General features: G+C 40.9%; 1 protein-coding gene across 2 annotated transcripts in view; it reads right to left on the reverse strand.

The window, feature by feature from the left end:
• LOC115201840 (neurotrophin receptor-interacting factor homolog) overlaps positions 1-22,977 on the reverse strand; it is a 39,852-nt gene that overhangs the window by 13,524 nt on the left and 3,351 nt on the right. Inside the window, exons 4-6 of one of the 2 annotated variants that reach the window (XM_029765702.1) lie at positions 19,643-19,807; positions 18,923-19,034; positions 16,935-18,608 (exon numbers count right to left, since the gene is read on the reverse strand). In XM_029765702.1, the coding sequence (XP_029621562.1) occupies positions 17,644-18,608; positions 18,923-19,034; positions 19,643-19,807 (1,242 nt within the window). In that variant the 3' untranslated portion in view covers positions 16,935-17,643. Of the gene's footprint in view, positions 1-16,934; positions 18,609-18,922; positions 19,035-19,642; positions 19,808-22,977 lie in introns of those variants that run through there. The other variant, XM_029765701.1, reaches the window with a different exon arrangement.

Below are 22,977 nucleotides of genomic sequence, written 5' to 3' on the forward strand. Positions count from 1 at the left end.
ATCCACAGAGACAAACTGATATCTTTCCGACAGATAAGATCTAAACCAGGCCAGAACTTGTCCATGTAGACCAATTTGGGTATCCAATCTTTCCAAAAGAATGTCATGATCGATGGTGTCAAAAGCAACACTAAGGTCTAGGAGCACGAGGACAGATGCAGAGCCTTGGTCTGATGCCATTAAAAGGTAATTTACCACCTTCACGAATGCAGTCTCAGTGCAATAATGGGGTCTGAAACCAGACTGAGGCGTTTCGTATACATTGTTTGTCTTCGGGAAGGCAGTGAGTTGCTGCGCAACAGCTTTTTCTAGCATTTCTGAGAGGAATGGGAAATTCGATCTAGGCCGATTCGTTTTTTTATATTTTCTTGGTCAAGGTTTGTCTTTTTAAAGAGAGGCTTTATTACTGCCACTTTTAGTGAGTTTGGTACACATCTGGTTGATAGGAAGCCCTTTATTATGTTCAACATAGGAGGGCCAAGCACAGGAAGCAGCTCTTTCAGTAGTTTAGTTGGAATAGGCTCCAGTATGCAGCTTGAAGTTTTAGAGGCCATTACTATTTTCATGAATGTGCCAAGATATATATAATTAAAGAACTTGAGTGTGCTGACCTGTTGCACCCTCTACAACCACTGATTATTATTATTGACCCTGCTAGTCATCTATGAACGTTTGAACATCTTGGCCATGTACTGTTATAATCTCAACCCGGCACAGGCAGAAGAGGACTGGCCACCCCTCAGAGCCTGGTTCCTCTCTAGGTTTCTTCCTAGGTTCCTGCCTTTCTAGGGAGTTTTTCCTAGCCACCATGCTTCTACATCTGCATTGCTTGCTTGCTGTTTGGGGTTTTAGGGTGGGTTTCTGTATTGCACTTTGTGACATTGGCTCATGTAAAAAGAGCTTTACAAATAAAATTGATTGATTAATCACATGTAAGACATCTAACTTGTTTAGTATAGTCCATTTGTAACTCCCCTCACTACTTGTAGGTGTATAGTCTATTTGTTTGTGTTGTTGCTCTTGGCTAGCTTAATGTTCTGGTCGATAGCAAGCTAGCACTCACTCCACTAAATGGCTGCTAGCACATCATGAAAAAGGACACGAGGGAAGCCCTAAAACATTATGTAGTGAGAACACTGAAGCAGGCAATGTTAAAAATACATTTTTTAAATGCACTTTTCTTAAATGTAGATTTGTAATTTACTAAAACAGCAGACAAGAAAATTGTTTGAAAATGATCACGTTTTTGCTGTGAGCCAATGGGGTAACCTATAAGTGCCTTAAGCAAGCATTCACACCCCTTGACTTTTTTCACATTTTGTGTTACAGCCTACAGTATTTAAAATTGATTACATGTATCTTTTTTAGTCACTGGCCTACACACAGTGCCCAGTGCCCCATAATGTTACATTTGAATTGTTATTCATTCCATTTAAAAAAATTAATTAATTCAATTTAAAAGCTGAAATGTCTTGAGTCAATGTATTCAACGCCTTTGTTATGGCAAGCCTAAATAAGTTCAGGAGTAAAGATTTGCTTAAAAAGTCACATAATGAGTTGCATGGACTCAATTTGTGTGCAATAATAGTGTTTAACATGATTTTTGAATGACTACCTCATCTCTATACCCATACAATTATCTGTAAGGTCCATCAGTCGAGCAGTGAATTTCAAACACAGATTCAACCACAAAGACACGGGAGGTTTTCCAATGCCTCGCAAAGGGCACCTTTTGGTAGATAGGTAAAACATTTAAAAAGCAGACATTGAATATCTCTTTGAGCATGGTAAAGGTATTCATTACACTTTGGATGGCGTATCAAAACACCCAGCCACTTTAAAGATACAGGTGTCCTTCCTAAGTCAGTTGCCGGAGGGAAAAAAAACGCTCAGGGATTTCACCATGAGGCCAATTGTGACTTTAAAACAGTTACAGCGTTTAATGGTTGTGATGGGAGAAAACTGAGGATGGATGAAAAACATTGTAGTTAGTCCACAATACTAACCTAACTGACAGAGTGAAAATAAGGAAGCCTGTACAGAATAAAAATATTCAAAAACATGCATCCTGTTTGCAACAAGGCAGTGAAGTAATAGTGCAAAATAAATGGCAAAGCTATTAACTTTTTGTCCTCAATACAACGTGTTATGTTTGGGACAAATCCAACAACACATTACTGAGTACCACTCTCCATATTTTCAAACATAGTGGTGGCTGCATCATGTTATGGGTATGCTTGTAATCATTAAGGACTGGGGAGTTTTTCAGGAAAAAAAAGAAACGTAATGGAGCTAAGCACAGGCAAAATCCTAGAGGACAACCTCGTTCAGTCTGCTTTCCACCAGACACTGGGAGACTAATTCACCATTCAGCTGGACAATAACCTAAAACACAAGGCCAAATCTAGACTGGAGTTGCTTACCAAGAAGACAGTGAATGTTCCTGAGTGGCAGAGTTACATTTTTGATTTCAATCTACTAGAAAATCTATGGCAAGACCTAAAAAGGGTTGTCTAGCAATGATCAACTACCAATTTGACAGAGCTTGAAGAATTTTGAAAAGAATAATGGGCAAATGTTGCACAATACAGGTGTGGAAAGCTCTTAGAGACTTACTCAAAGATTCACAGTTCTAATTGCTGCCAAAGGAGACTCAGAGGTGTGAATACTTATGTAAGTTAGACATTTCTGTATTTCATTATCGAAACATTTTCAACAAATTGTAAATAACATGTTACAACTTTATCATTACGGGGTATTATGTGTAGATGGTTGAGAAAAAAAATATTTTGAATCCATTTTGAATTCAGCCTGTAACACAACAAAATGTGGAATAAGTCAAGGGGTATGAATACTTTCTGAAGGCAATGTAGGTAACCATAGGTTGTTTTCCCCACAGGCAGGTGTTCTATCTAAAACCGACTTGGACCATCCTATGCAGAGATATCAGTAAATATTGTATTGTCTCTACCACGCTGCCCAGCCTGGCTGTACTACCTACAGTGAATTCGGAATGTATTCAGACCCCTTGACTTTTTCCACATTTTGTTATGTTACAGCCTTATTCTAAAAATTGATTAATTTGTTTTTTCCCGTCATCAATCTACTCCATAATGACAAAGACAAAACACGTTTTTAGAAATGCTTGCAAATATTTTAAAAATAACTGCTGTCACATTAACATACATATTCAGGCCCTTTACTCAGTACTTTGTTGAACACCTTTGGCAGCAATTACAGCTTCAAGTCTTCTTGGGTATGACGCTACAAGCTTGGCACACCTGTATTCGGGGAGTTTCTCCCATTCTTCTCTGCAGATCCTCTCAAGATCTGTCAGGTTGGATGGGGAGTGTCGCTGCCCAGCTATTTTCAGGTCTCTCCAGAGATGTTCGAGTGGGTTTAAGTCCGGGCTCTGGCTGGGCCACTCAAGGACATTGTCCCGAAGCAACTCCTGCGTTGTCTTGGCTGTGTGCTTAGGGTCGTTGTCCTGTTGGAAGGTGAACCTTCGCCGCAGTCTGAGGTCCTGAACACTTTGGAGCAGGTTTTCATCAAGGATCTCTCTTTACTTTGCTCTGTTCATCTTTCCCTCAATCCTGACTAGTCTCCAAGTCCCTGCCGCTAAAAAACATCCCCACAGCATGATGCTGCTACCACCATGCATCACTGTAGGGAGGGTGCAATGTTTTCTCCAGATGCAACACTTGGCATTCAGGACAAAGAGTTCAATCTTGGTTTCATCAGACCAGAGAATCTTGTTTCTCATGGTCTGAGAGACTTTAGGTGTCTTTTGGAAAACTCCAAGTGGGCTGTCATGTGCCTTTTACTGACAAGTGTGTGCCTTTCCAAATCATGTCCAATCAATTGAATTTACCACAGATAGACTCCAATCATATTGAAACATCTCAAGCATGATCACTAGAAACAGGAAGCACCTGAGCTTAATTTCAAGTCTCATAGCAAAGGGTCTGAATACTTAAGTAAATAAGGTATTTCTGTTATATTTTTTCTACATTTGCAAAACCTGTTTTCACTAGTCATTATGGGGTATTGTGTGTAGATTGATGAGGAAAAAAGTTAATTAAATCAATTTTAAAATAAGGCTGTAATGTAACAAAATGTGGAAAAAGTCAAGGGGTCTGAATACTTTCCGAATGCACTGTATGCTCCCTCTCAAGATAATACCTTTCTGAACTGCCTATCAAAGCTGTGGAAGACCATCGCCCAAGAACTGCCAGATCCCTACATTTGTTTTTGTTAAATTGTTTTTAGTTTTTAAAGCGACTGTCCGATTCTACTTGTTCTATATACAATATACTGACATAATTCTGGGTAACACATCTGAACATATCTGCATTGGTGAACGAGGTGACAGGCACTACGCTATGAACAGCGACAGGCCATGCATCCTCGTCCTTCGGCTAAATGTACCTCTTGCCATTCCTCTGTATCGTTCGACAATCTTGACACTGGGACGACTGGCGAGGACGCGCTCTCGCGTTGTCCTTTCTGCGCGCTCCCGTGCCACCTTCGATTCCAGTAGTTTTCTCCGCAATGTCCTGTTTTCTTTCTGGCTTTGCATTATTTCCAAACGAAACACTGCATAGTCGTCGTCTACGAGTTTACAGATCTCGGCCACGGCTGCATTCGCTAGAACCTCCAAGATGGAGGCTATTTGAGTGTGAAAAATCATACAGTTAGCCATTGATAGCTAGCAAACAAATCCTGCCTCCAACTCGAACTAAACACTACATGGGGTGATGATGTGCAGTTAAATTAATCTGTTTTTGAGTTCCAGGATGTTAAAACGTCTAAATAAAACCGCTAACGTGGAAGTTGTTTTAAGTCTTGTTCACTTCCGTTTACTTCCGTCTGTTTCCGGTGTTGTGCCTAAAAGCTCCCCCCTGACAGTCGCATTTCTACAACTGAAGCAACACCTTATGATTGTTAACTCTGAAAGAGAGGAATAACAGTAAAGTAACAAGTTATAAAAATGTAATTAAATACACTGGTGTAACTGAAAAAATAAGGCAAAAAAAACGTGAATGTCAAATATATTCAATAAACAAAGAAATAAATTGTACCTCAATGCCTCACTGAAGCATGACCTTTGATGTGGTTGTTGGCCATATATTGTTCAGCCTTATATGGAAGGGGCAGTGATGAAGTCGACTGCTGCTCCATTTTTTAATTTTGGGACTCTCGCCCTCCAATAACACACTAATGTGTCTCTATACATCAAAGAAAATATGCATAGACATAAAAGGCACGATAATTAGAAAGGCATGAAATAAGCAATAGGCATTTCATTTCATTATTGTATATACTATGTGTAGGCTGTGTAGACTCGCTATGTGTAACTTACGGAATGGTCATCGGCATCAACGATACACATTTAGAGCCAGCCAAACACAACAAGAAATACATTGAAGAAACACAGAAAATCAACGATCAAATCGATTACATAACTGTACATATAAAAAGCTAGGCTTACTGCTCAAGTAGGCAAATTTGTCCAAATAAGATTCCCTCATTGTAAGCAATTAGCTAGCTCACATGCAAAAGGGTGCTATTGCTAATTAGCTAGCCTGTTTGGGATAGGGGGCAGTATTTTCACGTCCGGATGAAAAGCGTGCCCAAAGTAAACTGCCTGCTACTCAGGCCCAGAAGCTAGGATATGCATATCATTTAGATTTGGATTTGGATAGAAAACATACTAAAGTTTCTAAAACTGTTAAAATAATGTCTGTGAGTATAACAGAACTTATTTGGCCGGCAAAACCCCGAGGACAAACCATCCAGGATTTTTGTTGTTGTTGTTGAGTTCACTGTGTTTTCAATTAGTTTTCTATGGGAACCTAGATTTCTGTGGGACTTGGTTGCAGTTCCTATTGCTTCCACTAGATGTCAACAGTCTTTAGAAATTGGTTGATGTTTTTCTTTAGAGAAATGAAGAAGTACAGCTATTCAGAACAAGGGTGCAGCCTAGTGCACTCTAATGTTTTGGTGCGCATGACCTTTGAACGCGCTTCACTTTGTTTTCATCCGGTATTGAACGCAGTTCATCCCGTCTTAAATTTTATCGATTATTTACGTTTTAAAATACCTAAAGTTGGATTAGGAAAGTTGTTTGAAATGTTTGGAACAAGTTTACAGGTAACTTATTAGATATTTTGTAGTCATGGTGGGCGAGTTGGCACCGGTGTTTTTCTGAATCAAACATGCCAAATAAATGGACATTTTGGAGATATAACGACGGAATTAATCAAACAAAAGGACCATTTGTGATGTTTATGGGACATATTGGAGTGCCAACAGAAGAAGCTCTTCAAAAGTAAGGCATGAATTATATTGTTATTTCTGAGTTTTGTGTCGCGCCTGGCGGGTTGAAATATGATTGGCATGTGTTTGTTTGATGGGGTGCTGTCCTCAGATAATCGCATGGTTTGCTTTTGCCGCAAAGCCTTTTTGAAATCTGACACGGTGGCTAGATTAACAAGAAGTTAAGCTTTCATTTGGTGTATTGCACTTGTATGAAAGTTAAATATTTCTAATATTTTGGGGGGAATTTCGCGCTCTGCAATTTCACCGGATGTTGTCGAAACGTTCCACTAGCCGAACCCCAAGCCATAACAGGCTAGCTCATGTGCATATGGGTGCTAATTAACGCTATGCTAAAATTGGTGTGGTTGTTGGTTATATAAAAATATACCACTGCACTGGTATAACATGAATATTACAAAGTGCATTATGCATAATGACAGTCTCACTTCCATGGTTTATATTTTTATTCATGTAGGTTAGGTTCGATTAAGATTCCCTTTCGTTGACGATACCTTCGACGTGAACCTCAACTTGGGTGACCTTGATGTCGGTTTGATAGCGGGGGAGGCACTAGTAATGTCTGCAGTTTTTGGTTTGGCTATTTGTTTCAAGTGTATGGTCTATAAATACATCTCTTTGCCAAAATTCGTCATCTCTCCCATGTCTTATTCTACTAGTAGTTGTTCTGAAATGTTTATTGCTTGCCTACATTTTACTCCCTCCTCTATGTTTAATATAACATACATACATTAATTATTAATTTCGGTTGTCTATCCTGACGTGAAGTTTGTTTATATAGAAAGTATTTGACTCTGATGTGTGCCACAGAAGTATTTGACTCTACTTTTGGTCATGTAGTGTAGTTACAAGCGAAAATGTGGTTACACCCAACACAGCCAGCTAACAGAAAAATATCCTGCTTTCCTCAGCATACCGCTTGCAATATAACAGGACATGCTCCACAGTCTCTACCTCCCAGTGGTGGAAAAAGTACCAAATTGTCAAGGCTGTGGGTAACTGGTGAAAGGAGTCAAGCGCAGGAGAGCTGAGATGCGTGGACAAGGTATTTAATACAAGATAACATCAGTATAAACACAGTACTACGGTGCGAGAAAAATACCGGTACCACGAAATAAACTGGCGTAATAACAAAACCCGGCAACAAAATACCAGCCGTCAGTAACAGCCTGAACAATAGAACAAACACGCACACAAACATGGGGGAAACCAGAGGGTAAAATAATGAACATGTAATGGGGGAATTGAAACCAGGTGTGTAGAAAACAAAGACAAAACAAATGGAAAATGAAAAGTGGATTGGCGATGGCTAGAAGGCCGGTGACGTCGACCGCCGAGCACTTCTCGAACAAGGAGAGGGACCAACTCCGGCGGAAGTCATGACACAAATTGTTATACTTGAGTGAAAGTATACATTTAATACAGGTATTCCCAAACTGGGGTACGTACAGTTGAAGTCGGAAGTTTATATACACCTTAGCCAAGTGCATTTAAACTCAGTTTTTCACAATTCCTGACATTTAATCCCAGTAAAAATTCAATTTTTAGGATCACCACTTTATTTTCAGAATGTGAAATGTCAGAATAGTAGTAGAGAGAATGATTTATTTCAGCTTTTATTTCTTTCATCACATTGCCAGTGGGTCAGAAGTTTACATACACTCAAATAGTATTTGATAGCATTGCCTTTAAATTGTTTTACTTCGGTCAAACGTTTTGGGCAGCCTTCCACAAGCATCCCACAATACGTTTTGGCCCATTCCTCCTGACAGAGCTGGTGTAACTGAGTCAGGTTTGTAGGCCTCCTTGCTCTTACATGCTTTTTCAGTTCTGCCCACACATTTTCTATAGGATTGAGGTCAGGGCTTTGTGATGGCCACTGCAATACCTTGACTTTCTTGTCCTTAAGCCATTTTGCCACAACTTTAAAAGTATGCTTGGGGTCATTGTCCATTTAGAAGACCCATTTGCGACCAAGCTTTAACTTCCTGACTGATGTCTTGAGATGTTGCTTCAATATATTCACATAATTTTCCTTTCTCATGATGCGATCTATTTTGTGAAGTGCACCAGACCCTCCTTCAGCAAAGCACCCCCACAACATGATGCTGCCACCCCCGAGCTTCACGGTTGGGATGGTGTTCTTTAGCTTGCAAGCCTCCCCTTTTGCCTCCAAACATAACAATGGTCATTATGGCCAAACTGTTCTATTTTTGTTTCATCAGACCAGAGGACATTTCCCCAAAACGTATGATTTTTGTCCCCATGTGCAGTTGTTAACCGTAGTCTTGCTTTTATATGGTGGTATGGAGCAGTGGCTTCTTCCTTGCCGAGCGGCTTTTCAGGTTACTGTGGATATAGATACTTTTGTACCTGTTTCCTCCAGCATCTTCACAAAGTCCTTTGCTGTTGTTCTAGGATTGATTTGCACTTTTCGCACCAAAGTACGTTCATCTCTAGGAGAACGTGTCTCCTTCCTGAGCGGTATGATGGCTGCGTGGTCCCATGGTGTTTATACTTGCGTACTATTGTTTGTACAGATGAACGTGGTACCTTCAGGCGTTTGGAAATTGCTCCCAAGGATGAACCAGACTTGTGGAGGTCTACAATTCTTTTTCTGAGGTCTTGGCTGATTACTTTTGATTTTCCCATGATGTCAAGCAAAAGGCACTGAGTTTGAAGGTAGGCCTTGAAATCCATCCACAGGTACACCTCCAATTGACTCAAACGATGTCAATTAGCCTATCAGAAGCTTCTAAAGCCATGACATCATTTTCTGGAATTTCCCAAGCTGTTTAAAGGCACAGTCAACTTAGTCTATGTAAACTTCTGACCCACTGGAATTGTGATACAGTGAATTATAAGTGAAATAATCTGTCTGTAAACAATTGTTGGAAAAATTACTTGTCATGCACAAAGTAGATGTCCTAACCGACTTGCCAAAACTATAGTTTGTTAACAAGAAATTTGTGGAATGGTTGAAAAATGAGTTTTAATGACTCCAACCTAAGTGTAGGTAAACTTCCGACTTCAACGGTACGCGCAATGCTGTCGATAGGTCCGCCAAATAAAAATGTGATTCACATTTAAAAAAAATACATATCATTTTCTAACAGTTGATTTTCCAACGGTGCTATACATTTGGGTGAGGTTTTTTTCTCGCCTGAGTAGCCTCATTTCACTGCCAAAAAATAAAATGAAACCATCCAGTGTTCAGCGAAATAACACAATGTCAAATACAGGTAGCCTAGTCAAATGATTAACATCCAATCACATTAACCGTACTCTCTCACGGGAATTCCACTAACGGTCCGTATGTAGCCAAACGTAGCTGCTGCTTATTCCCTTTGCTCGAAAATGGATTAATGGTTAAAAAAAGTAAGGCCCGCGTCCATAGAGACACATACCAGCTCTACTAGTAGTACTGCTACGACCTGTACCTGTCGACAACACAAGTTGTTTTGCTTCCACGAGCACATCCAATGCTAGCATCAGTAATTCTACATTTGTTGTTAGCCCAGCTAGCATGGACACGGACAGTTGTGAATCTGATGCAGCCGAAGAGCTACTGCCCCCTTACCCAGGAAAGCACTGAACAACAGACAGGGACGTTGGACCATTGAAGAGGCGCAAATATGATGAGAACTACATTTATTTGGGGTTCACTTATATTGGGAGTAGTGCCTTTCCTCAGCTACAGTGTGTTATATGTACAAAAGTACTATCTCACAACTCGATGAAACCACCCTGCGCAGACATTTTGAAACAAAACATGCCAATTTGAAAAATAAGCCACAGGAGTTTTTGGAGCGAGAATTAAGACGACTTTCGAGTAGTAAGACATGTATAAAAGCAACAGATACCATTAATAAGAAGGGGCTAGAAGCGTCTTATATGTTGAGCTACCGAGTGGCTAGGACAGGCAAGCCCCATACTATTGTGGAGGACTTAATTCTTCCTGTTGCCGTGGATATGGCTGGGACAATGCTGGGGGAAAAGGCCCAAAAAACTATACAGACAATGCCTCGATCAAACAACACTGTTTCACAACGCATCAGTGACATGGCAGGAGATGTTTTGAAACAATTACTGCTTCGCATACAAGCCAGTGAATTATATGCGTTACAGCTGGATGAGTCAACAGACATGGCGGGTCTGGCACAGCTCCTGGTATATGTCCGTTACGTTTATGGGGGGTCAATTAACGAAGACATCCTCTTCTGCAAACTACTGGAAACTAAGACAACAGGAGAGGATATTTTTAAAGTACTGGACAGCTTTGTGACATCAAATGGACTTTGGGGGTCAAGATGTGTTGGCATCTGTACTGATGGCGCAAAAGCCATGACAGGGAGACATAGTGGAGTGGTAACGCACGTGCAAGCAGTTGCTCCCAACGCCACTTGGGTACACTGCAGCATCAACCAAGAGGCTCTTGCTGCCAAAGGAATGCCTGACAGCTTGAAAGACGTTTTGGACACTACAATGAAAATGGTTAACTTTGTTAAAGCAAAGCCCCTGAAATCTTTTTGTATTTTCTGCATTATGCAATGATATGGGCAGCAACCATGTAACTTACTTGCTGGTTATCAAGGGGCAAAGTATTGACACATTTTTTTAAATTGAGAGGCAAGCTTAAAGTTTTCTTTACTGACCATAATTTTCACTTGTCTGACCACTTCCATGATGAGTTTCTCACTTGACTGGCCTATCCGGGTGATGTTTTTTCTCGCCTGAATGATCTTAATCTAGGATTACAGTGACTCTCCACAACTATATTCAATGTGCGGGACAAAATTGAGGCTATGATTAAGAAGTTGGAGCTCTTCTTTGTCTGCATTAATAAGGACAACACACAGGTCCTTACATCAATGTATGACTTTTTGTGTGCAAATGAACTCAAGCTTACGGACAATGTCAAATGTGATATAGCGAAGCACCTGAGTTAGTTCGGTGCGCAATTACGCTGGTACTTTCCCGAAACGGATGACACAAACAACTGAATTCATTTTCCCTTTCATGCCCTGGCTCCAGTCCACTTACTGATATCTGAACAAGAGAGCCTCATCAAAATATCAACAAGTGGTCCTGTGAAAATGTCATTTAATCAGAAGCCACCGCCAGATTTCTGGATTGGGCTGCGCTCAGAGTATCCTGCCTTGGCAAATCGTGCTGTTAAGTCACTGTTGCCCTTTGCAACCACGTACCTATGTGTCACGACTTCCGCTGAAGTCGGGTCCTCTCCTTGTTCGGGCGGCGCTCGGCGGTCTTCTAGCCATCATCGATCCACTTTTCATTTTCCATTTGTTTTGTCTTGTTTTCCTCCCACCTGGTTTCAATCCCCTCAATCACTTGTTGTGTATTTAACCCTCTGTTCCCCCCATGTCTTTGTGTGGGATTGTTTATTGTTTTATGTATGCGCACATTAGACTGGTTGCGTTGGGTTATGTCAACCCGTATTGTATTTTGTGTTCGTTGTGCTGTGTGTTTTTGGTTCGCCAAAATGAAAGGCTCCGTTTGCTACCCAATATCTGCCCTCCTGTGCCTGACTCCCGTACAGCCATTTACGCATACCTGACATGATGTGAGAGTGGATTCTTGGCCCTCACTAGCATGAAAACTAAATACAGGTACAGACTGTGTGTGGAAAATTATTTAAGACTGAGACTCTCCAATTCAACTCAACATTGCAGAGCTATGTGCATCCTTCTTACTAACCTGTGGTGAGTTATTCACAATTTTTGATGAACAAATAAGGTTTTATATGTAAGATGGCTAAATAAAGAGCAAAATTACTGATTATTATTTGTGCCCTGGCCATATTAGAGCTCTTTGACACTTCCCACGAGCCGGGTTGTGGCAAAAACGTACACTCATTCTTATGTTTAATGAATGTATCATATAGTGTGTGTGTGGCAGGCTTACAATGATGGCAAAAAACTATATTTGAGAGCGCGCTGACCCTAGTGCTAGAGGGGGTACGCAGCTGGAGGTTGAATGTTTGAAGGGGTACGGGACTATAAAAAGTTTGGGAACCACTGCCTTAATAGAAAGTTACTCAAGTAGACGTGAAAGTCACCCAGTAAAATATTACTTGAGTAAAAGTCTAAAAGTATTTGGTTTTAAACATACTTAAGTATCAAAAGTAAATTTAATTTCTAAAATATACTTATCTAAAGTAAAAGTATAAATAATTTTAAATTCCTTGTATTGAGCAAACCAGATGGCACAATTTCTTGTTTTAAAAATGTTTTTAAAACACTAAGACATTATTTACAAAAGATGCATGTGTGTTTAGTGAGTCCGCCAGAACATAGGCAGTAGGGATGACCATGTGTTCTCTTAATAAGTGCATGAATTTCACAATTTTCCTGTTCTGCTAATCCTTAAAAATGTAGCGAGTACTTTTGGGTGTCAAGGAAAATGTATGGAGTAAAAAGTACAATATTTTCTTTAGGAATGTAGTTAAGAAAAATTGTCAAAAATATAAATAGTAAAGTACAAATACCCCTAAAAAACTTCTTAAGTCTACTTTAAAGTATTTTTACTTAAGTAGTTTACACTACTGCTACCTCCCCACATTCCTCATACTTGCTATCTGGGTATTTCCCCACTAACAATAACCCACTTCCCAATCCACAATGACCCAACCTCAGCCTTGTCAACAGAACCCCACCCCTCCTTTCACTCCTAGATACCAACTGACCTTCCTGACAGAATTCTGGATAGAGAAAAACTGCCTTCTTAGCTCCTCTCTCTCCCACTCACGTTGCCACTCCTGTCTCAACCCCTCTGCTTTGATGCTCATACATTCCATCCCTGCTTGGGCCTCTGCTGTTTTTATTGTATATTAATGATATGAAAGATGCTTGTTCTTGCTGTGTTTTTCTTTATGTGGATGACTCTACACTTCTAGTGTCTCACAAGTAAAACTATGTTGGAGAGCATACTTAGCACAGAGCTTACTAACATTAGCAAATGGCTTGGAGATAATAAGCTCTCTCTGCACTGAGGGAAAACTGAAGCAATTATTTTGGGATCCAGACCTAAATTGTGTAGGTCGTCTGAAATCAGAGTGAAGTTAGGGGGTGAGGTGCTGACTATTAAAACCTCTGTTAGCTACTTGGGATGTATCCTTGATGGAAGCTTGGGAGGTGTCAGCATGGCCAATTAAGTGCTAGGGAAGGTTAATGCCAGGACTAAGTTTTTGTCTAGAAAGTCCAAGCTGCTTGATAAGGACTCCATTAAAGTGCTAGCTACTGCCCTCATTCAATGCCATTTTGACTATGCTAGTACTTCCTGGTTTGGGGGCTTATCTAAACTTATGAAGGGAAGCTCCAGATAGCCCAGAATAAGCTGATCAGGGTAGTATTGAAGGTGAGTCCACGTACTCACATAGGCAGGAGCTGCTTTCAGGAACTAAACTGGCTGCCTGTTGAGGCTAGGGTGTCCCAGATTAGACTAGGTTTGGGTTACAGGAGTATTTATGGTCCTGCGCCCAGATATCTAAGTGATTACTTTCCTCGTGTTAGGGATGCACACAATCACAGCACCAGATCAGGTGTTGCTGATGTGTGCTTATACAGGTTCAGGAGTAATGCTGGGAAAGGTACTTTCTTGTATACTGGAGTCTCAGAATGGAATGAGTTGCCTCTGCCTATAAAAACAATGTCCTCTCTGGACAGCTTTAAAAATAAAGTAAAAATATGTTTGATGTCCTCTGTGCCCATATGAATAACCCCTATGATGTAACTGGAATGATGAGATAGATGTTCTTCTTCTATGTTTTTGTGTTATTATTTCACTGCCATACTGTGTTCGATCTTGTCTAGCCATCTTGTCTCAATGGAAATAAGTCCCAGACTTTATTGTGTGTTATCCTCGATGATTTTATTAATGTGCATGATATGGCTTTTAAGTTTTGTGTGTGCTTGTTTTTTTAAATGGTCGAATTAATAAAGTAAACTAAACTAAACCCCCCCTAACGGGACCACAACATCTACCTCCTCCCTCTTCAGAGCTACCTTATCTGCTGCCTCATTTCCTCCTACACCAACATGAGCTGAAGGCAGGCACGGTTAGTCCTTAGGGTAGGAAAAACTTGTCAATAATCAACTGACTGGCTTTCTTTATGTCTATAGTATTCTCTCTGGTATGCAATCTGGTTTCCGCTCAGGTTATGGATGTGTCACTGCAACCTTAAAGGTCCTCAATGATGTCACCATTGCCCTTGATTCTAAGCAATGTTGTGCTGCTATTTGTTTTTACTTTGACAATTATTTTGATACGGTAGACCATTCCATTCAATACATAAGGAGTATTGGTATCTCTGAGGGGGCTTTGGCCTGGTTTGCTAACTACCTCTCTCAAAGAGTGCAGTGTATAAAGTCAGAACATCTGCTGTCTCAGCCACTGCCTGTCACCAAGGGAGTACCCCAAGGCTCGATCCTAGGCCCCACGCTCTTCTCAATTTACATCAACAACATAGCTCAGGCAGTAGGAAGCTCTCACCCATTTATATGCAGATGATACAGTCTTATACTCAGATGGGCCCTCCCTGGATTTTGTGTTAAACACTCTGCAACTAAGATTTCCTAATGTCCTACAAGTTTACTCTGCCCTTAACCTTGTTTTGAACACCTCCAAAACAAAGATCATGTGGTTTTGTAAGAAGAATGCCCTCTCCCCACCGGTGTGATTACTACCTCTCAGGGTTTAGAGCTTGAGGTAGTCACCTCATACAAGTACTTGGGAGTATGGCTAGACAGTACACTGTCCTTCTCTCAGCACATATCAAAGCTGCAGGCTAAGGTTACATCTCCACTTGGTTTACTCTATCGTAATCGTTCCTCTTTTACCCCAGCTGCCAAACTAATCCTGATTCAGATGACCATCCTACCCATGCTAGATTACGGAGACATAATTTAGAGATCGGCAGGTAAAGGGTGCTCTTGGCCGGCTAGATGTTCTTTACCATTCGGCCATCTGATTTGCCACCAATGTTCCGTATAGGACACATCACTGCACTCCATACTCTTCTGTAAACTGGTCATCTCTGTTTACCTGTCGCAAGACCCACTGGTTGTTGTTATTTATAAAACCCTCTTAGGCCTCACTCCGCCCTATCTGAGATATCTACTGCAGCCCTCATCCTCCACAAACAACACCTGTTCTGCCAGTCACATTCTGTTAAAGGTTCCCAAAGCGCACACATCCCTGGGTTGCTCGTCTTCAGTTCGCTGCAGCTAGCAACTGGAACGAGCTGCAACAAACACTCAAACTGGACAGTTTTATCTCAATCTCTTTATTCAAAGACTCAATCATGGACACTCTTACTGATAGTTGTGGCTGCTTTGCATGATATATTGTTGTCTCTACCTTCTTGCCCTTTGTGCTGTTGTCTGTGTCCAACACTGTTTGTACCCTGTTTTGGGCTGCTACCATGTTGTGTTGCTACCATGTTGTTGTCATGTTGTGTCGCTACCATGCTGTGTTGTCATGTGTTGCTGCCATGCTATTTTGTTATCCTAGGTCTCTCTTTATGCAGTTTTGTCTCTCTTATTTACAATGACGGCCTTTTGCCTTTTGGTAGGCCGTCATTGTAAATAAGAATTTGTTCATAACTGACTTGCCTAGTTAAATAAAGGTTCAATAAAATAAAATAAAATTTCACCAACATTCGTCTGGGACACCAAAAACATGGCGGCCCACGACTAACCACTGCGCCACACAGATTTTATTAATATTGTGGGAAAAACTTCTATATGAACATCAAAAGCTGCTTTTCATTGCTGACCAGCATATGTCACTAATGTGCATTGTTTTTACAAGCACAAAGTAATTAATAGTTTTTCGGCACAATTTGGCTTAAGCCCCCATCACTAACTTGAAGAGAACTAGGGCCTACCACTCGCAGCCCACCGCTTCCAATGCATTGTGGAAAAGTGTGCATCGAATTCTACTAGATGAAGAGCTGAGATGAGTATATCATCCTGGCATTTAAACCATACTCTATTTTCAAGATGTTGCATACTACTGAACCTTCTAGTTTGCATACTGGGAATGCGTCATGCGTGATTGTGTTGTTTCCCGCTATTAGTTGATTTCGGTAGCGTGTCCCCATATCTAATTGATCAGTTGTTGTCAGTGCCAAAATGAGTATGACATTCGGGCATTTAAAGTAAACTCTATTTTCTAAATGTCGCATACTATTAAACATGGCCGTGGGAAGATGTTTTGGGTTGGGGTAATGTCGAATGAGGAAGTAATAAATGACTAGTTCACAAATTTAGTGGAAATGTATTTTATTTTTTAGAATTTTTTCTTAGATTTATCAGGGGGTACTGCAGCACCCTCAGCACCCCTACTTCCCACAGCTATGCTATTAATCTTTATTTTTTTCTCATACTCAAAGGACCTAGTATCTTGGACGCCAGTTTGGGTATTCGGACACAACCACTGTGATTCAAGTACCTAACAGTATGGAGCTATTGGAGTTTATTTAAAAAAAGTGTTGATACAAGAATTAAGTATAATATTTTGGTTTGACTGAGATAAGGGAAACTCAGTCCCTGTAATGATACAAAAATAACCAAGTCAGTCAATTTTGTATTTAAATTCAACAAAATGGTCATGTAATTATAACTTAAGTACAGTACATTTATTGCACAAAACGATACGTGACAAGTATAATATATTTTCTCACTATGGTAACACTACATTTTCTGTAAGTCTTGTACCCTTGCTTTGATAAAATGTATTTAAAAATACTATGGAAAAGGTTCAACATTACACACATCTTCACTACTTCATGTCAAGTAAACTTTAATTAAGGCACCATCCGTATCTTATTATAAAACACCAGTATCAACCTAAAGGGACAAGGTTGTCACTCTTCAGCAGTGAAGCATTTTTACAGACACCATCACAATATCATGTGAGGACAGACGCTGGAGACGAGAAGCAAGTACAAGGAGTGAACATTTAATAAAACACAGACAGGAATAGAATACAGACAGCGCCTGGATGGGGAAAACAAAAACTACAATAATGCTGACACGGGGCAATCAACAAGGCAATGGAGTCCAGCGAACGCTGATGTGCGTAATAGCGGTGACAGATGTGCGTAATGATAGGCAGCCTGGCGCCCTCGAGCGCCAGAGAGGAGGAGCGGGAGCAGGAATAACATATCATCTAGTCATCATACTCTTTCTTTCCTCAGTTCACCTCATCCAATTCGCTACTCCATCCAAAACCACCAAAATTAACTACAAACAAACGAACTACAATAAATGTCACTATACTCTATACATGGGCCCTGTGCATTTTCTGCTGGTGTATCCTGAGGTAGCTCCTCTCTGAGAACCTCTTCCCGCAGTCCGTACAGGCGAACGGCCTCTCTCCCGTGTGGACCCTCTGGTGCCTCTTCAGGTGACCAGCCTGGGCAAAGCGCATCTGACACTGGGTACAGCTGAAGGGTTTCACCCCTGTGTGGACCCTCTGGTGCCTCTTCAGGCTGGACGAGTGGGAGAAACTGGCCCGGCACAGATGGCAGCTAAACGGTTTCTCCCCCGTGTGCATCCTCTGGTGGATCTCCACCTGTTTGGGGAAACTGAAGACTTTCCCACAAAATGAACACGGGAAGTGCTTCACTTTTCCACCGGAACAACTGATAGCATTACTACTACTGTCATTTGTCAATGGGCTTGTGTAGCCATTTAGTGTTGATGCACTGGCATTGTCTGAGATCTGGCTTAACATTAGGAGAGTGTGAGGAGGATGAAGGCCAGGGAGTGTCTGTGTTGTCACGGGGTCCATGTTCGAGTTGATAGATCCTATAGAAGGTATGCTGAAGGCAGCACCTGTTAGGGGGTTAACCTGAGGCCCCATCAGTCTCTCTGAATCACAACTATAGGAGCAGGACGGAGCATCGCTAGCCGAGTCTGTGTCTGTTCTCTCTAGCTGCGTATGGACACCGCCCTGTCCCTGCAGACCAAATCTACGTCTCTCCCTGGTTTCAACAAGTCTGTTGTCATGGAGACTAAATTCGGATATTGTTTTGGGTTCCACTCTCTGTTTCTGGTTGGGATTAACAATGTTGTTCCCCAGCCCAGAGTTGAAGACGCTGTCCCATCCACTGACCTCCACTATGTCGCCTCTGGTTCTGGCCTGCTCAATGACGTTGTCCCCTGGGCCCATGGCTGCACCCATCTGGGTCTTGGAATCCAAGATGGCCGCCCAGTCTCCTCTGTTAGCTTCCAGCCAACCACCTGCAGGAAGAGGTTACAAAATAGACTTTACAAACATGGCAGAGAACTCTTCATATGGAGTTTTTTTTGTCCATTACCTGGTCAAGTTCATACATTATAATGTGTGTTTTTTACAATGTATGACCTTGACCAGTATGACCTTTTCAGGCTGTTTTGGAGGCAAAGGGCGGTTCGACCCGGTACTAGATAAACTGGTCACTGAGTGCAAGTTGTATTGATATCATTTTATGAATGAAGAAAATAATAGCCAGGTGCATCACTATTCCCATTGAAGATCTATTACTGTATGTAGGCTATATATATTTCTCCCTTACCTTGCTCCCCCATCTTTAGTCCACTCAGCAGATCAATGCTCTCTGGTCCATCTTCTATTGTCTCCTCTTTGACCAGCAGCAGATCAAGCTTCCCATCCTCCATGTCTACTGCCTGTAAGAGATAGAGTGAGAGGATGTTGGATCAAGAAATCTGATATCAGCACCCTGCTATGGATCAACTTCTGACTGGGCAATGAGGCATTGCTATGAGTACAATGCAAACATGTTGATTTCATACTATGCAAAAGTGTTAGTTGATTTGATTATCTGACACTCTTCAAAGGGATAGTTCAGGATTTTGGCAATGAAGCCCTTTATCTACATTTTAGTCATCTAGCTGACACTCTTATACTTCCCCAGAGTCAGATTGACTTGTGGATACCATTATTATGTATCTGCGTCCAGTAATGCTAACTAGCTTAGCACAAAGAATGGAAATGTTTGGGTACCCCTAGCATGCTAGCTGTAACTGAAGACTTCCAGTTTTCATTGCCAAAATCCCGAATGGTTTGATAATTCAAAGGCCTGGTCCCACACTTAAGACAAATTGAATCAAGACCTGAGCCCATATCTACAAAGAGTCTCAGAGTAGGAGTGTTGATCTAGGAACTTTCCAAATAATGTTATTTATTATGATCTAAAAGGCAAAGCTGATCCTAGATCAGTACTCCTACTCTAAGATACTTTATGGATACAGACAGTAGTTTACAGTGGGCTCACCTCAGTGAGACTGTGTGTGATCCTGTGCTGCTCAGCTGATTCCTCTGTTGGTTCAGGAGGAGGTGTAGTCTGGTTGTCCTCCATGACCATGGTCCCCTCAGGGTTCCCCAGACCCTCCTCACAGCCCTCCTCCTTCACCCGCAGCACCTCTGGGCCCTCCTTCTCCTGGAAGAGAGGTGATACAGATTACACAGACATACACCCCCTCAAGTACGTACACACACACACAGATAATAAACACACTTCCAACATGGAGTGTTTATCCATCCCCACTACATTTGAGTCCTATACTGTAGTTACAGAATGACTTCATTGTTGTTAAACCCATCATGGTGGACATAAATATGTAGTTGTGGCTACAAATAAGTCAGCTATGATAAGTCAAAAGTCAGACAAACCTTACCAAACTATTTTGACATGTACAGTAGATGTTTATTAGTGTGTAGGTATGTGTAGGTATATTTAGTGAGTAAGTGTATATTGGTTATAAAGCACTGTTGGGTGTATGCTGAAGGGGGTGCGATTAGGGCTCATAATCACAAAGCTCTCAGAAAAGGTCCTTTGAATCCTGTTAAAACCTGTTGTAAGACAACAACAAAAACTCCCAGCTCAGAGTAGCCAGGAGTAAAGTCAATTCATAAAGGTTTATAAACAGCAAAGGTACCTCAAAGGAAAGATAGTGATGAAGCTCAATGACATTGTTGCAAATGATGGGGAATAACCAATTGCGACGAGGCATCGCCAGCTGTGAACTCAGACAAAGATGATCTATTATGGTGACAAGATATTCGAGTGGCCGCTCAAACAATAGAAATGCATGTCCTTAACGATGGAAGGCAGGCGATATCTAGCCAATGAGAGGGCAGATACATGAATGAACAACAGGCAGAACTAAATTGTTTTAATCAAAGTTGCCGTAATACCAACCGCATCCACTTATATCAGTACATTTGTTACATTTGTAACAGCCTAAACATTACGAAACTTGTTTCCGATCAAATAATTTTCACGTAGTTCGACACTCTCTCATAGGCCTCCATACAAAACATGTCTTATCTCTCACGGACCAGGGATTGTAACCCAAATTATTTTCCAATACTTTAGTTCTGAACACAACCATTTTTTCCCCTTGTTCCATTCCACTGATCTGACCAGTAAAATAAAGTTCTGAATCGGTTCGAACCAAACCAAAAAAGACAACTATGGCTTATATCGTTCCTTTCGGTTCCTTTTTAAACCTCTGAAATCTAAATGTTTTTACAGCTAGCTCGACATTAAACTACTTCACCAAATCACTGAGGATAGAGCAGCTTGCTATGGAGCGGGCAAGCTATTTAAATGCATTGGACAGACAAGTGTTGGGAGCGAATTGCGACTGCAGGTGGGGATAGAGCAAGAGAGGGTGGAAGAGGAGCTTAGCATTTTGTTGTTATGACATGCATTATCTGAATTAGGCCCACAGAATTACACCTACAGAGGAGCGGCTTCTGTGAAGGAACTTTGGATGTCTTTGAGCTTCAGAGAGTAGGCTTAACTTTGGACAAGAGCTAGCTAGTTAGCGATCTAATAACATTATGTGCAGAGCGGCACCAGAATTAAAACAAAAACACATCTTACCTTCTTGTAGTTAATCAATCCATTGTGAAACGTGATAACTATAGTATCCTTAACTAGCACAGGAAAAAGTTAATCCATTATTTAATTAAAAATCTTTCTCCCTAATTTCTGAATCACGCTTGCAACGTCACTAGTAGACTACGCCTCGGTGAGGAGGGGCAGGTAGCATACACACTAGCAAAGATTTTCAGCTGGCAGGCAGGCAGGCAGACACTGGAATACGTTTCTGAGTGACAGAGTGAGGGCTTTGCATAGGCGCTTCGCTTTGTTGCGTTTTTTGGGGGACTGGAAAAAAATGCCTAGAACATAAAATACATTTATTAAACGGTTTCCATGCTTTTAAAATAACGCTTTTGTTGCAGAACAGTATAGGTCCCTTTCGTTCCCGGTTCTTATTCTGCTCTTCTAAAAACGTAATTATTTTCCGGTTTTCGGTTATGTTCCCTGAACCAGTTCAAACCCCAAACGTGTACAGATTTTGGGCGGAGTAAATCCAATCCTCTCATGTCACCTCTTCCTCTCTGACTCAGACAACTACAGTGATGTAATCTGTAATCTCGTCCTCCATATGTGCTGTGCACAATAGCCTGGGGAAGAGGTTACGGTGAATGTGACTGTACATCAAAGGACCCACCCCAGAAGAAGTGGAGGAAATGCACGTTTAGGATCCAACTCCAAAGAATGACAAAGGCTACTTGTACATATTCACGAATTGGGTGTGGTCATTTTCATGCAGATGATAATCATCAACAAATAGGTCACTGACAGCTGTCAGTGTAGCTAGCTAGCATGCTAACCTTAGCTAGCTAGCTACAGTGCCCTCTGTAATTATTGGGAGAGTGAAGCATTTTTTCTTCATCAGTGGCTTGTATGCGGTTTATATGTGTGAAGGCATGGATATGCTAAACGTGTTTATGTTAATTAACGGTCAATTACCATAAAACAGGCAGTCTTTTGCATGGCAATAACCGGCTGACAAAATGTCATGACCACCACAGCCCAACTTAGGTGTATGATATGTCTGTCTGTAACTTTCTCATTCACAATTTATTTAGGATTATCAGTAATCATGGTAGTAATCACATTGCTGTAGAAGTGTTTAGAAACATATTCTATTCTTATTTAGAACAAAAGTGACACCAAAATGACACAATACATTATTTACCATTCATTTCTATTTGGCACAAAATAATCTGAAACACAACCAAAACAAACAGCGAATGCATCCAACAAATTTGTAGAGTCACAAGCTTGATGTAGTCATGGCATGCTATGAATATGGGAAAAAATACTTAATTCCTGCAGTCAACTGACCAAATTGCCCTCTAGTGACCTCATGGGTGGAATGTTATTAATAGACATTCTTTAAAAACAAAAGTCAAATCCGATGTTTCTATTTCAAACAGTTTGTTATATTTCAGTCTTTGATGTATATAAAGTATAATATTGTTATGCAAAGCCAAACATTTATACATTTCAACTCTATATCAGACATGGTACAAGTGTCTTCTTTTTAAAGCCCATAACCATGTGTGTGAGGAGTATACTTTTGTTTCAAAGTAGATTTGTTTAAGACTACCTAGAAACACTGTGACCCTGATTTAGCCCGCAGTAAAAGGTTATTTACCATTCATTTCTAGTGGGCACAAAATAATCTGAAACACAACCAAAACTGCAAATGCATCCAATAAGTTTGTAAAGTGACAAGTTTGATTTAG

The sequence above is a fragment of the Salmo trutta genome, chromosome 11, assembly GCF_901001165.1.
Source record: "Salmo trutta chromosome 11, fSalTru1.1, whole genome shotgun sequence".
Lineage (NCBI taxonomy): Eukaryota > Metazoa > Chordata > Actinopteri > Salmoniformes > Salmonidae > Salmo > Salmo trutta.